This window comes from Perca flavescens, chromosome 8 (assembly GCF_004354835.1).
Source record: "Perca flavescens isolate YP-PL-M2 chromosome 8, PFLA_1.0, whole genome shotgun sequence".
Taxonomy (NCBI): domain Eukaryota; kingdom Metazoa; phylum Chordata; class Actinopteri; order Perciformes; family Percidae; genus Perca; species Perca flavescens.
The window spans coordinates 8329-23444 of NC_041338.1; the positions used below are offsets into that span (position 1 = coordinate 8329).

At 39.6% G+C, this 15116-nt stretch overlaps 1 protein-coding gene across 1 annotated transcript in view; it reads left to right on the forward strand.

Annotated features, from left to right (window-relative positions):
• Positions 1-1483: 1483 nt before the first annotated feature.
• The window catches only part of trhr2 (thyrotropin releasing hormone receptor 2), a 31022-nt gene continuing 17389 nt past the window's right edge, over positions 1484-15116 (forward strand). Inside the window, exons 1-3 of the mRNA XM_028585536.1 lie at positions 1484-2219; positions 11491-11623; positions 14544-14695. Of these exons, the coding sequence (XP_028441337.1) occupies positions 1837-2219; positions 11491-11623; positions 14544-14695 (668 nt within the window). The 5' untranslated portion in view covers positions 1484-1836. The remainder of the gene's footprint in view (positions 2220-11490; positions 11624-14543; positions 14696-15116) is intronic.

The window sequence follows — 15116 nt, forward strand, 5'->3', positions numbered from 1 at the left end:
ATTACCAGAGACTTGTACTATGAAGCAAAATTTGGCGTTAACGAGGTAACTTCAGGTTCAACCCAGGGTTTTCTAATAGGCTAAAGCAATGGCAGTTTATGGAAAGCACAAGCATAATTATGATCAGATCTTGGTCCTGACTGATGGGGAAGTGATATTGATAAGCGTTGTGATTTACGCATTGACAGTGTCGGCTATGTTTGTTGCCAGCTTTCCTTCCTGTTTTAGGAAGCAGTGAATGTATTGCATTTTGCCTGTTAAACCGTGTCAGTCTTCTTCATATTTATTTAGAATTATAATTTGCTCTTCTTATATAAAATATGCAGCTCTGGTAGATGTCTGTGTTTGGTCATGCTGTACAAACACCACATCTTTTATGTGAACGTGTGCCTCGCTGGATTGGGAAACCTGGGTTGATTGAACTAGTTGATAACCACCATCACTGTCACGTCACACAGGTTATGCAGGACCACGGTTGTTAGGGTTAGTTAAGCCGGGTAACTGAAAGAAATCCAGGGCATGTTGATGTTGATTCGTAGTACAGGCCTCTGGTAAGGAATGTCTTAATACAAATGGCGGAGATAGACAATTAAATTAAATGTGTTCATCACTGACAGACAGCAATGAGAAGGGGGGATGTTGCTAAACACTTTTGCTGCTAATAAGAAAAATATTTGAGATAAATGATAGGTTTTTTTTGTTCACTTAAAAGAATCGGAAATACAGAACAAACTAAAAAATGCAGTATTGTGTTGATGCAGTTTTTTAATCTTCCCAATCAGCTGCCGTCACCAGAAATGATCCGATTATTGTGTCCTCACCAGATCAAGTAGAAAAGAATGAATCAAAGTTGAGGTACAGTATATGTATATACTGACTGTACATGATAACAATTATTAAAAATGTCATCGATCAGAGAAGATGAATCCTACTAATTTTCCTTGTGACCTGCTGACCATTACTTACGCACCCTGATCTAGCCAAATGTCAGATTGCCATGAAGCACATTACACCTCACCAGAGGATGAAACCTTTGGACACACTATGAGCTTTACTCCCACCCTTAGGACAAAATATCAACTTTGTATACAAGATATTTTATAATCTGGACATCAGAGAATTTAAAATTGATTTACTGCTGATCTTTTCCTTACACATTGTCTGCAATTACAGCATCTCATTGCCATTTAAAACCACCAGCATGCTTTGTTCTTTAATTTGCCCCATTTTATTTTAACAACCATTTGCTTTTGGGGCACTTCTTCTTCCAAGCAGCATTTATCAACTGATTCTGCCAGAATTGGAGCTACCTGAAGGAGTCACTGAGAGGAATTCTGTAGATGTGTTAATGTGTGTTTGACATTGATAAATGAAAGTCCAAATTCAATCCAAAGGTTATTGTCAATATAATTCCCTGTCTGTCCAAGTAATTTAACTCATCTTCTATTTCTAGGTGACTCGGTCTTTGGAAGTCCTGGGATCATATCCAACGTGTTATTCCTCTACATTAGTTTAAAGAAAGATAGATAAGGGAAGTGAAGGGGAATGACAGAAGGAAATATCAAAGACAAGAAAACAGTGCTTATTTTCTCTTCTCAGTGATCAAAGACGTATAACAAGCAAATTCACAGCTGTTTCTTTCTCTATAGTGAACTGTGAGATGCTAAAGCTTCACAACAGTCACTATATATGCTTTTAACTGGACTGGCTATACATGGGAGTTAATGCTCTTAATGAAGGAGAAAAAACATAACATTTAAGAGTCATGCCTCTTATCACTTTAATCAAAAGAACATAACCTGTAATTAACTAACACTAGCCAGGTCGCTAGGAGATATGGCGGACAACGTGAGCTCCAGAATCATCACCCCAACCAATATCTCTCTGAGTCCCAGTGATGCCGTCTCTGAGTCGTTGGAGTACAAGACAGTGTCAGTGTTCCTGGTTATGCTGGTGTGTGGTGTGGGCATCGTGGGAAACATCATGGTGGTCATTGTGGTCCTCACCACACGCCACATGAGGACACCCACCAACTGTTACCTAGTCAGCCTGGCCATAGCAGACCTGACGGTACTGGTGGCGGCTGGGCTGCCCAATGTGTCGGACAGTCTGACAGGCACATGGATTTTTGGCCACGCTGGCTGCCTTGGAATAACCTACCTTCAGTACCTGGGCATCAACGTGTCCTCCTGCTCCATCACCGCCTTCACCGTAGAGAGGTGAGAATGGACAAACAACCAAATACAAAAGGCTCTTAGTACAGCTTTTGCAATGTCTGCTTTATTAGTGTATTATGTGCTTGGAGCCACATATTGTTCATCAGTGTAGATGGTCACATCGTTGTCATTATAGTTATCATTTCTTTGTGTAGACAGCCCTAAAATTAGGCCCACATGGTCAGCCAATGGAGAGGTTGTCTGAATTGAAGTTGGCCTACCTGGGCCTATGGCTAGATAGCAAATATACATGGAAAGTACAGTACATATCAAACACTTAGAAACGAAATGCAGAAAAGTCATAAATGTGGTCAGATGTGACTGGGGGGCAGACAAACAGGCATTAGTAAAACCTACAGCATAGGTCAATATGAGGTCAACAAATTCATTATGGCTGTATACTATACACTCACCTAAAGGATTATTAGGAACACCCTACTAATACCGTGTTTGACCCCCTTTCGCCTTCACAACTGCCTTAATTCTTTGTGGCATTGATTCAACAAGGTGCTGGAAGCACGGTTTATAAATGTTGGCCCATATTGATTGGATAGCATCTTGCAGTTGGAGATTTGTGGGATGCACATCCAGGGCACGAAGCTTTAATTCCACCACATCCCAAAGATCTTCTATTGAGTTGAGATCTGGTGACTGTGGGGGGCACTTTAGTACCGTGAACTCGTTGACATGTTCAAGAAACCAATTTGAAATGATTCGAGCTTTGTGACTTGGTGCATTATCCTGCTGGAAGTAGCCATCAGAGGATGGGTACATGGTGGTCATAAAGGGATGGACATGGTCAGAAACAATGCTCAGGTAGGCTGTGGCATTTAAACGATGCCACATGGTGGCTAAGGGGCCTAAAGTGTGCAAAGAAAACATCCCCCACATCATTACACCACCACCAGCCTGCACAATGGTAACAAGGCATGACGGATCCATGTTGTCATTCTTTTTACGCCAAATTCTGATTCTACCATCTGAATGTCTCAACAAAAATCCAGACACATCAGACCAGGCAACATTTGTCCAGTGTTCAACTGTCCAATTTTGGTGAGCGTGTGCAAATTGTAGCCTAATTTTCCTATTTTTAGTGGAGATGAGTGGTACCCGGTGGGGTCTTCTTCTGGTGTAGCCCATCTACCTCAAGGTTGTGCATTTTGTGGCTTCACAAATGCTTTGCTGCATACCTCGGTTGTAACGAGTGGTTATTTGAGTCAAAGTTGATCTTCTGTCAGGTGGAATCAGTCGGCCCATTCTCCTTTGACCTCTAGCATCAACAAGGCATTTTTGCCCACAGGACTGCTGCATACTGGATGTTTTTCCTTTTCCAGACCATTATTTGTAATCCCTAGAAATGGTTGTGCATGAAAATCCCAGTAACTGAACAGATTGTGAAATACTCAGACCAGCACGTCTTGGCACGCTCAAAATTGCTTAGATCACCCTTCTTTTCCCATTTTGACATTCAGTTTGGAGTTCAGGAGATTGTCTAGACCTGGACAACACCCCTAAATGCATTGAAGCAGCTGCCATGCGATTGGTTGATTAGATAATTTAATTAACGTGAAATTTCCTAAAGTTCCTAATAATCCTTTAGGTGAGTGTATGCTGCAGCAGCAAAGACATCACCGCAAAATGTAAATTACCTACAGTGTAGAGGATTACATTTATGTATAGGAGCTACAAAGTAAGTGTCTACCCATAAATGTAGAAGGCAAATAGAAGTAGAGAGACACCGCTGGAGTTAAGAAGAGAGAAACTCGCACTTGCATACTGTGTTTTTTTTTTTACATTGCATCGTTTCTGTGTTTGCAGCGTCTTGCTTTTACAGGTGTTTTAGAGTTTGTTTTTTACTGTTCATCGTTTGTATTTGCACCATGTTTCTCCTAATGGAAGTGTTTTGGGGCCATTCTAGCGCGTTTACCTAGGTGGGCCACTGTAGTTTTGAGTTGTTAATGGTATTCATTTTACTTTTACTGGAGAATGCTTTTCAATTCAATTTTATTTATAGTATCAAATCATAACAGAGTTATCGAGACACTTTACAGATAGAGTAGGTCTAGACCACACTCTATAATTTACAAAGCCCCAAAAATTACAGTAATTCCCTCAAGAGCAAGCATTAGCAGTGGCTATTGCGACAGTGGCAAGGAAGGAAAAACTCTGTTTTAGGAAGAAACCTTGGCAGACCCACACTCTTGGTAGGCGGTGTCTGACGGGGCCAGTTGGGGGTGTGATGGCAATAATAGTCGCATTAAAGATAGTGGAACAGTAACTTTGAAGGTAGTCGTTGTAGTTCATGTCACAGCAGGACGTTGCGGGATGAAACGTGGCGCTGCAGAGCATGGGTGGGTGCAGCAGACGCAGCAGGACGCGGCCGGGCGTTTGAAGGGAATCGCAGAGCATAGCATAGAAACATAAGGACTCCGGGGAGTAAACTCCCCAGAGCTAGGTTAGTAACAAGCAGTTCTGGGACAGGATGCATATAAAAGGAAACTAATGAAAACATTGATGAGAGGCTGTACTGGCCTGCCTCCCTCTACTCAAACTATATTATTGATTATATGATCAATAAATCTGATGACTACGAAGAGAAGCAGGTGGGCCGGGTTAGGCGGACGCTGCAACTCCTCACTTCTTAACTATAAGCTTTATCAAAGAGGAGAGTTTTCAGTTTATTCTTAAATGACGTGATGGTGTCTGCCCCCCTAACCCAGACTGGGAGCTGGTTCCACAGGAAAGGAGCCTGGTAGCTGAAGGCTCTGGCTCCCATTCTACTTTTGGAGACTCTAGGAACCACAAGTAACTCTGCATTCTGGGAGCGCAGTGCTCTAGTGGGACAATAAGGTACTAAGAGCTGTTCTAGATAGGATGGTGCTTGACCATTTAGGGCTTTGTAGGTCAGGAGAAGGACTTTAAAGTCAATCCTGAATTTCACAGGAAGCCAATGCAGAGTAGCTAAAACAGGAGAAATATGATCTCTTTTCTTAGTTCTCGTCAGAACACGTGCTGCAGCATTCTGGATCAGCTGAAAAGTCTTAAGGAACTTATTTGAGCAACCTGACAGTAGGGAATTACAATAGTCCAGCCTGGAAGTAACGAATGTATGGACTAGTTTTTCAGCATTGTTTTGAGACAGGATATTCCTAATTTTAGCAATGTTACAAAGATGAAAAAAGGCTGTTCTCGATGATTGTTTTAGATGGGCGTTAAAGGATATATCCTGATCAAAAATAACTCCTAGATTTCTGACAGTAGTGCTGGAGGCCAGGACAACACCATCCAGAGTAGCTATATCTTTAGATAATGAAGTTCAGAGGTGTTTAGGGCCCAGCACAATAACTTCAGTTTTGTTACAGTTTAACATCAGAAAATTATAGGTCACCCAGGATTTTATATTTTTAATACATGCTTGAAGTTTAGCTAACTGACTTGTTTTGTCTGGTTTGATTGATAAGTATATTTGGGTGTCGTCCGCATAGCAGTGATAGTTAATTGAGTGTTTCCTAATGATATTACCAAGAGGAAGCACATATAAGGAGAATAAAATTGGTCCAAGCACTGAGCCTTGTGGAACGCCATGTTTAACTTTTGCGTACTTTGAGGATTTATCATTAACATTAACAAATTGAGATCAATCAGAGAAATAAGACTTAAACCAGCTTTAATTCCGACTAAGTGTTCTAATCTCTGTAACAGGATTGTATGGTCAATAGTGTCAAAAGCAGCACTAAGTCCTTTGTCTGCAGCAGTTAGAACGTTGTTAGTAATTTTCACCAGTGCCGTCTCTGTGCTATGATTCTTTCTAAATCCTGATTGAAAGTCTTCAAATAAGCTATTCCTATGGAGAAAATCACATAACTGATTAGCAACTACTTTCACAAGGATCTTGGAGAGAAAGAGAAGGTTAGATATAGGTCTATAGTTTGTTAAGACCTCAGGATCAAGGGTGGGTTTTTTCAGAAGAGGTTTATCACAGCTACTTTAAATGACTGCGGTACATGACCTGTTAATAGAGACATATTGATCATATCTAGTAGAGAGGTGTTAACCACGGGTAATGTTTCTTTGAGTAGAATTTTATCTCTAATTGTTATAATTTTATCATTAAAGAAGCTCATGAAGTCATCACTACTCAGAGCTAGAGGAATAGATGGCTCAATAGAGCTGTGACTGTCAGCCTGACTACAGTGCTGAATAGAAACCTTGGGTTGTTCTTGTTTTGTTCTATTAATGCTGAGTAATAGTCTGATCTGGCATGTCTGAGGCCCGTCCTATAGGTTTCTTGCCAGTCCAAACGAGACTTCCATTTTGGTGGAGCGCCATTTACTTTCAAGTTTTCGCGAGTTTTGCTTTAATTTACGAGTTTGGGAGTTATACCAAGGTGCTAGTTTCCTTTGCTTCATCTTCTTCTTTTTGAGTGGAGCAACAGAGTCTAAAGTAGTCCGTAGGCAGGCCGTAATACCATCTACACAATTGTCAATTTGAGAGGGACTAAAGTTTACATAAAGGTCCTCTGTTGTATTAAAACAAGGTAATGAGTGTAGTGCTGTTGGAATGTCTTCCTTAAATTTAGCTATAGCACTGTCAGATAGGCATCTAGTATAGTAGCTTTTATCTAATTTTGTATAATCGGGTATTAAGAATTTGAAAGTAATTAAGAAGTGGTCTGATAATAAAGGATTTTGCGGGAATACTAATACATCTTAAATTTTGATACCATATGCCAGCATGAGGTCGAGGGTGTGGTTAAAACAGTGCGTGGCCTCATGCACACTCTGACTGAAGCCAATAGAATCTAGTAGTGCTTTTAGTTGCTTAAGTTACAAAGGCAAAGTATTAAACATTTACATAGGCTCTACATGTGAACAAGGTAAACAATGTGTGGATGTAAGTGATGTAATAGGATGCAAGTTTTGCATTCTTATCTATAATAATTGGTTTTAGATATCTCCGTTGCATATACAGTGGGAGAACAAGTATTTGATACACTGCCGATTTTGCAGGTTTTCCCACTTACAAAGCATGTAGATCAAAAATCACCAGAAAAATCACATTGTATGATTTTTAAGTAATTAATTTGCATTTTATTGCATGACTTTGATACATCAGAAAAGCAGAACTTAATATTTGGTACAGAAACCTTTGTTTGCAATTAAAGAGATCATGCGTTTCCTGTAGTTCTTGACCTGGTTTGCACACACTGCTGCAGGGATTTTGGCCCACTCCTCCATACAGACCTTCTCCATATCCTTCAGGTTTCGGGGCTGTCGCTGGGAAATACAGACTTTCAGCTCCCTCCAAAGATTTTCTATTGGGTTCAGGTCTGGAGACTGGCTAGGCCACTCCAGGACCTTGAGATGCTTGAGACAGAGCTACTCCTTAGTTGCCCTGGCTGTGTGCTTCGGGTCTTGTCATGCTGGAAGACCCAGCCACGACCCATCTTCAATGCTCTTACTGAGGGAAGGAGGTTGTTGGCCAAGATCTCGTGATACATGGCCCCATCCATCCTCCCCTCAATACGGTGCAGTCATCTTGTCCCCTTTGCAGAAAAGCATCCCCAAAGAATGATGTTTCCACCTCCATGCTTCACAGTTGGGATAGTGTTCTTGGGGTTGTACTCATCCTTCTTCTTCCTCCAAACACGGCGAGTGGAGTTTAGATCAAAAAGCTCTATTTTTGTCTCCTCAGACCACATGACCTTCTCCCATTCCTCATCCAGATGGTCATTGGCAAACTTCAGACAGGCCTGGATATGCGCTGGCTTGAGCAGGGGGACCTTGCGTGTGCTGCAGGATTTTAATCCATGACGGCGTAGTGTGTTACTGTTTTCTTTGAGACTGTGGTCCCAGCTCTCTTCAGGTCCTGCCATGTAGTTCTGGGCTGATCCCTCACTTTCCTCATGATCATTGATGCCCCACCAGGTGAGATCTTGCATGGAGCCCCAGACCGAGGGAGATTGACCGTCATCTTGAACTTGCATTTTCTAATAATAGCGCCAACAGTTGTTGCCTTCTCACCAAGCTGCTTGCCTATTGTCCTGTAACCCATTCCAGCCTTGTGCAGGTCTACAATTTTATCCCTGATGTCCTCACACAGCTCTCTGGTCTTGGTCATTGTGGAGAGGTTAGAGTCTGTTTGAGTGTGTGGACAGGTGTCTTTTATACAGGTAACGAGTTCAAACAGGTTCAGTTAATACAGGTAATGAGTGCAGAACAGGAGGGCTTCTTAAAGAAAAACTAACTGGATCTGGTCTGTGAGAGCCGGAATTCTTACTGGTTGGTAGGTGATCAAATACTTGCAATAAAATGCAAATTAATTATTTAAAACATGCTTTGTAAGTAGGAAAACTTGTTCTCCCCACTGTTTGTAGTAGTAGTAGACACTATCATCCCAAGAAGAACAGCAACAGATGTTTCAGCAAGTGCCCCATAATGACATAAGCCTATGTGTAAGTGGCTAAACCCTCTAGTGCTGTATAAAGTATGACAGGAGCAAAGGAAGAAGTGTGACATTGTAGAGCAACAAAGTCTGTGTAGCGAAGAGGTCGGGGTACATAGATAGATCAATAAAACCTGGGACACTGCTTGTTGTTTCCTTGACAGTCATATTTTTTTAACCAACTGAGGTCTAAATGTACTTTTTAAAGATATTTCCATGTAACTGATCCCCATGTGTTTCATATGAAAATGGTCAGAACAAACTCAGCTTTCAGTCCAGTGAGACCCACATTTTTTCTAGAGCGATGTGTGAAGAGATCATTTGGTGCGATTGTAATCACGATGACAAATGTCCCCTAACTTTATTAATTTATTTTATTTTTATTCCCTAATGTTAACCAAGTCATTTTTGGGCCTCAACCTAACCAAACCATAGTGTTGTGATTTGTAATGGTTTTGAAAGCACACACACACAAATTATGTCCTGCTGATATGGTGGTCCTGATAGCTCAGTAACAGTACTAAGGGGCCACTGTCCAAGCATCAGTATGGGATGAATTGGGAGTGAGATAGGATTGGTTCCAAACAGGAGTGCAGACAGCTACTCATAATGTCAGGGCTTTTTCTAGCTTTGGAGTGTTTGTCTAGGCCAGCGATTGAACAACCAAGGGAATGTAACCAGTGCATTACAGTTAGTTTTTTATTTCTGAAACATCATTACTAAATGAACTGCCACTTTCTACTTCTACTCCGCTACATTTCAGAGAGAAATATTGTACTTTTTAATCCACTACATTCATCTGTTACTTTACACATTAAGATTACTGCACACAAAACACATGTAGTTTATAAAATCTGATGTTTGATTATAAATGAAACTAGCCAACAATATAATGGCCTACAAGTCCAGCTGAAAATAATTAGCTGATTAAACTGTTGTGATCGTTTCCAGTTTCTAAAATAGGAGGCCTTTTTTTCTGCATTAGGTAATTATAACTTTTAATACTTTAAGTACATTTTCCTGATGATACTTAACATACTTTTACTTAAGTAACATTTTCTAAGCAGGACTTTTACTTGTAACAGAGTATTTTTACAGTGTGGTATTATTACTTTTACTTAAGTAAAGGATCTGAGTATTTCTTCCACCATTGCATGCAGAACCCAAATTAATATTGCCAAGTTCTCTTTTTAAATTATCTTTATATTTGAGTTTCACGCTCCTATTTTCACTTTTTATCATTTTTAGGAACTTTGAAATACCCTTTCTTATTGTTCAATAAAATCTTCAATCATTTTGACAACCATGGCTTCCTGTTATTATATACCTTCAGAGACTTATTAGAGATGACATATTCTTCACAGAACGTTTCAGTGAGCTATATTTATTTTCTATTAAATAAAGACAAAACTAAGATCATTCTCCATTTCTTTAAACTGAAAATACCAAGTAACAGATCAAAATCTCAGTTTAAACAGCAATATCAAGTCAATAACAAAATTAGCCTATTATTGCTTTACAAATATAGAGAGACTTTGAGGATACGTGTCCAAACAAGATATAGAAGAACAAATTCATGCTTTCATCTCAAGTAGTTTAGACGGCTGTAATGACCTCTTCTCATTTAATGGCTTAGGGATCTGACCTACTTCTTCCATATGAACTCCCCAGGCCTCTAAGGTAATCTGGAACAGGTCAGCTAACTGTTCCCAGAGTCAGAACAAAAGACAGTGAAGCTGCTTTAAGTTATTATACCACCACTGTTGGAACAAACTGCCAGAAGAATTGGAATTTGCACCAACTGTAACTACTTTAAAAACCGACTAAAGACTTTTGTCTTCATGCCTTTTAACTGAAATTGCAATTTATGTTTTATTTGCACTAAAATTGCACTTTATTTCCGCTGTCTTTTATTATTACAGTTTTTGTATAGCTTTTGTACTATTATCTAATGTAGGTGGTAAAATCTCACAACTCTTAGTACAAAACTTAAAGCAGATCATCAAAATGGCTGGTTTTTCAAACATGTAATCACATGTTCAATTGACAAAGTACAACACACAGATTTACATAGTAACTTTTTCATCACACATAATCACTGTGTCATCAAAGACAATACCTTTTATATGATGTCTTTCACAATGCAATGCTCACAATACTTTTGATATGCCTATCTTCTGATTTGCATAAATACATTTCACCAACATTTAATCCAACTGCTCTCAATGGCTATTCATTGAACCGTTTGGTAAACCTAAAGATTTTAAATTGGTTTGTCAGCTATATAAATGTGTGGTCAGAAAGGTGGCAATTGGCACCAACAGAGAGGTCCGATGTGATGACATCAGTGTTGACCAATGTCAAGCATGGATTCACCGCGCCAAACGTTTTTTCCCAAGGTGCATGAATAATGAAAATCTATGGCCAAAAGCTCAAGCAGGTTTGATCCAAATTAATGTAATGTTTGGTTTTAATTTAGTTACAGTAATTTGTTTTACAGTATTTACTCTAACGTAATGTAAGTGTATTACCTACCTTGTCTTTTACACTACTGTAGCATATTACTTTCAGCACTTCTCAACGGGGAGTTTGGAGTTTTGTACTGTGAAATTGTACCACATAGTTGCAATAATAGTACTAAAGCGATTAAAAAAAAAAAACCTGTATTTTTATTTTATTTATTGATTGTATACACTTTTATTCTTCCTACCTGTGTCTTTTTTATTTATTTTTTATATAAAATGGCTTGAGCTTGTATGAAATGTGCTATATAGGTAGACTTGCCTTGCCACGGTTGTGTTTAAACCCTCCATTTCCTCCTTACATGCAGGTACCTAGCTATCTGCCATCCAATGAAGGCTCAGACAGTGTGCACAGTGTCCCGGGCCAAGCGGATCATTGCAGTTGTTTGGATCTTCACCTGTGTCTATTGCATGTTGTGGTTTTTCCTGGTGGACATTCAGGTTAGATAAATATGCTGCATTTTGCATTACATTTTGTGTGTTAATGGTTTAACTTGAGTAAGTTAACAGAGTAACAATCAGCATGCAATTTGTGAAAAAAAGCAGGGGGGGTTTTTGATCACGCACAATGAAACAAAACATGCAAGAATTAAATCCCCCTTTCAAAACCATGGATATAGAGCCACTCGGCCAACCATGCCAAAACACGTTTTTATGAACTTCAATATCCAATGGAAAATAATCTAAAAATGAAGTAGCACAATGTGGTGTCATCATAAAATACAGCTTTCAAGCCAGAGAGCAGAGTTCACTTGTTTGTTACTTGGGAGTGTTTTAAGCACATAAATAAAGAAACTACAATCTGCTGTCTTATTTTAGTTCATAGCCTCATTTTAATTAAACGGTGCTTAATAAATGCACATTCAGAAATGTAAACAAAGTATTATTATTGTCAATGTAGTACATGTATTGCCTCTGCCTCATACAGGCTCTCCCTCCCTCCTCTCTGTCATTTTTTGCTCAAGAGCACCTTGGCAGTGCTCAGGAGGTGAACTGGCACCTCTCCAGCTACTAGTCCACCACCATACTTTGGGCCTAATGGGGACTGGAACCAGCAACCCTCTGGTTCTCAACCCAACTCCCTCCAGACTGAGTTACTGCCGCCCCAAACATTACCAGTGATGTAAAAATGCAAATAAATCAGTAAATGCACAGGAAATTAAGTGATATCCCGCAGTTATGGTGTTGAAATAAAATCCCATCCTTTTTGTCTGAGACCAAGACAACACTGAGTAAAACTGCGGTCGATTTTGTGACGAGGCCGAATAAAACACTGCCGAGGTCTACCAACACAGCTCTGCCGACCGGAAGTGCAAGCAAGAGACCGTAAACAAAGTGGGATAAATGGGACAAGGGATAACTCCGTATCAGCTATTACTATGCAGCATTTTCCTCGCCTATGTACAATCTTTAGTAAACAAAATGGATGACCTTCGGCTGCGGATCACCACTCGTAAATGTATTATGGACTGCAACATCATGATTTTCACGGAAACATGGTAACAACAGAGCTGTGCAACACCATGTGCGGACGATGAGTTTGACGCCACTAAAGCGAGACACACAAGTGTAGATCACAGCATTATGCAGTTGACTTATCACTCACGGACCCTCCCCCTCTCACACACATTGGCCAACTCTGGCAGACTCGCTCTCTCTTCCTTTTTCAACATTTAAACAGAAATAAAGAAGTCATGAAATTTGCAGGTCTTACATGTGCAATGAGTTAAACACTTGCATTGTCTCAAACAATGGTCGCAAAATGCCATTTTGTTGCAGCCTGGAGACCTGACACCTATTTTATTTCATCATTTTGTGTCAGTTTGCATCATTTAAATATTAAATGTGTGTTTTACAATAATATGTTTATTTAATTTTGTGTTTGTGTTGTTAATAGGTTCCACTGCAATTACCAATCTCTTTCTGGTAATGACATTCTTTAACCCTTGTGTTGTCATCCTGTCAACCTTTTTTTCGACGTTTTTGACGGCTTTTTTTTTTTACAGTTTGTTTTAGCTTTTTCCAACGTTTTAAATTGTTAAATTTTTCTTCTACACATTTTCAGCGCTTATTTCTATGTCCCATAATTTCTGATATAAAACAAAAATTGAAAACGGGTCAATGTGACCCGAAGTCAACATAAGGGTTAAATTGGACCAGGTCAGCTTTCATTTGTGTCAAGAACAGAGGAATAAAGTCTTTGGGCCTCATTCACCAACCGTTCTTACAAAGAAATGTGTTCTTAAACCCCACTTACGCACTTTTTATGAAGATTGTGACATTCACTAATGTTTTCTTATCTTGGATTTGTTCTTAGCTAAAAACAAAATCTACGAACACTCAAGAGCACTCTTACGCATATCTGAGTGATGACAATTTGCTCCAAATAACTGGTTACTGCATTTTATTTAATTCTACAGTCGATTACAATGATAGTATTGTACGGTTATGTATTTCTGATCATTTGTTGAAAAAAAAAAAAAATCATAGTATAGCATAGTACACTAACACTGGAATTTACATCAGCAATTAAACTGATTAAATCCTGCGTTATTTGGTGATTGATCGCGCTATGTATAGGGCCAAAACGTCTTCCTGACCATCACACGTTTGTCTCACCAGTAAAGTTTGGTTGCCATCGCCGATCCTTCATCGGCTTCCAAGCCATCTCTGGTGCTCCAGAGCCCGGGCACAGCGCGGCTGACCCTCAGTAATACAGCCTCCAGTAAAACAACATATTTCCATTTTATGCTGGTAAGGATAGGAACTTCTTCTAAAAGCCAGGCCTTGTTTGTGGTAGTGGACATATTCTATTTTTAATAAAGTAAATACGTCTCCGGTTATTTGTACTTTTACTTATTTATTTGTATTGAAATTCAGTACTTCCTCCACCACCGCAATGTACAAGTCATCTGCAACTCCGACAACCATTTCATGAAGGCGGTCTCCCGCTTCCCAGGAGGTGCACAGGAAGTGTCATGTCCTTATATGGGAATTTGCGGGGAGTTTTCTTATGCTAATAGGAACAACTGGCACGCACTTTCAATTACGAAGACGTGGGATTCATCAAGCCTAAGAACACAGGTGCGAACAATTTTGTTGTTTAAGAACACATCATGAATCCGACGTAGATTTTCCTTAGGGACTTTCTTAAGAACATATTTCAGAGAAAACTTAGGAAGATATTGGTGAATGAGGCCCTTTGTTATTACCAAGCCTCTTTTGTCCAATGTGAAAAGCTTTTTAAGAGCTCTGTGCCATTTCTGAGAGTAGTGTTATTGTGTTTAAATGTGAAAGATGATTATGTAACTCTGCCCAGAGTTTTATTTAAGTGTCTTAATGATAACCGTATGACATTCAGGTCAGCCAGGATGGACATGTGCAGTGTGGCTACAAAGTGAAACGAGAGCTCTACCTGCCCATTTACCTCATCGACTTTGCCATTTTCTACGTCATCCCACTGCTCCTCGCCATTGTACTGTATGGCTTGATAGCACGGATCCTCTATCTCAGGTACTGTAAAAGGTCTTTAAAACCACATTAATAAATTAGTTACTTCATTAAAAAGGGTCACTACAACAATTTTAGATATGTAATGGGTCAGTGTATTCACCATGTGGAGTACTACTCAGCCTGTGAAAAGAGTTGTATAATGTCTTAAGCGGCTCTGGAGGAGCATTGTCAAGTCGGAGCGAATAACCCTGATGTCATTTTTTAAACTCAGCTTGGCTTTGGAGCTTAAAATATATAATGATTTAAAAAAGAAAGCCTGCATTACAAACTAGAGGCATGGAGTTTGAAAAAGATGGGTATCTACCAAGCAGGAAGTCAAATTAAATACTTTCAAACTTCATTATGGAAAACATAGGCTGCCGTAGATTTGGTGATTGAACCATACTAGGGAATAGGGACTAAAAATCAGGAAATCTCTGAC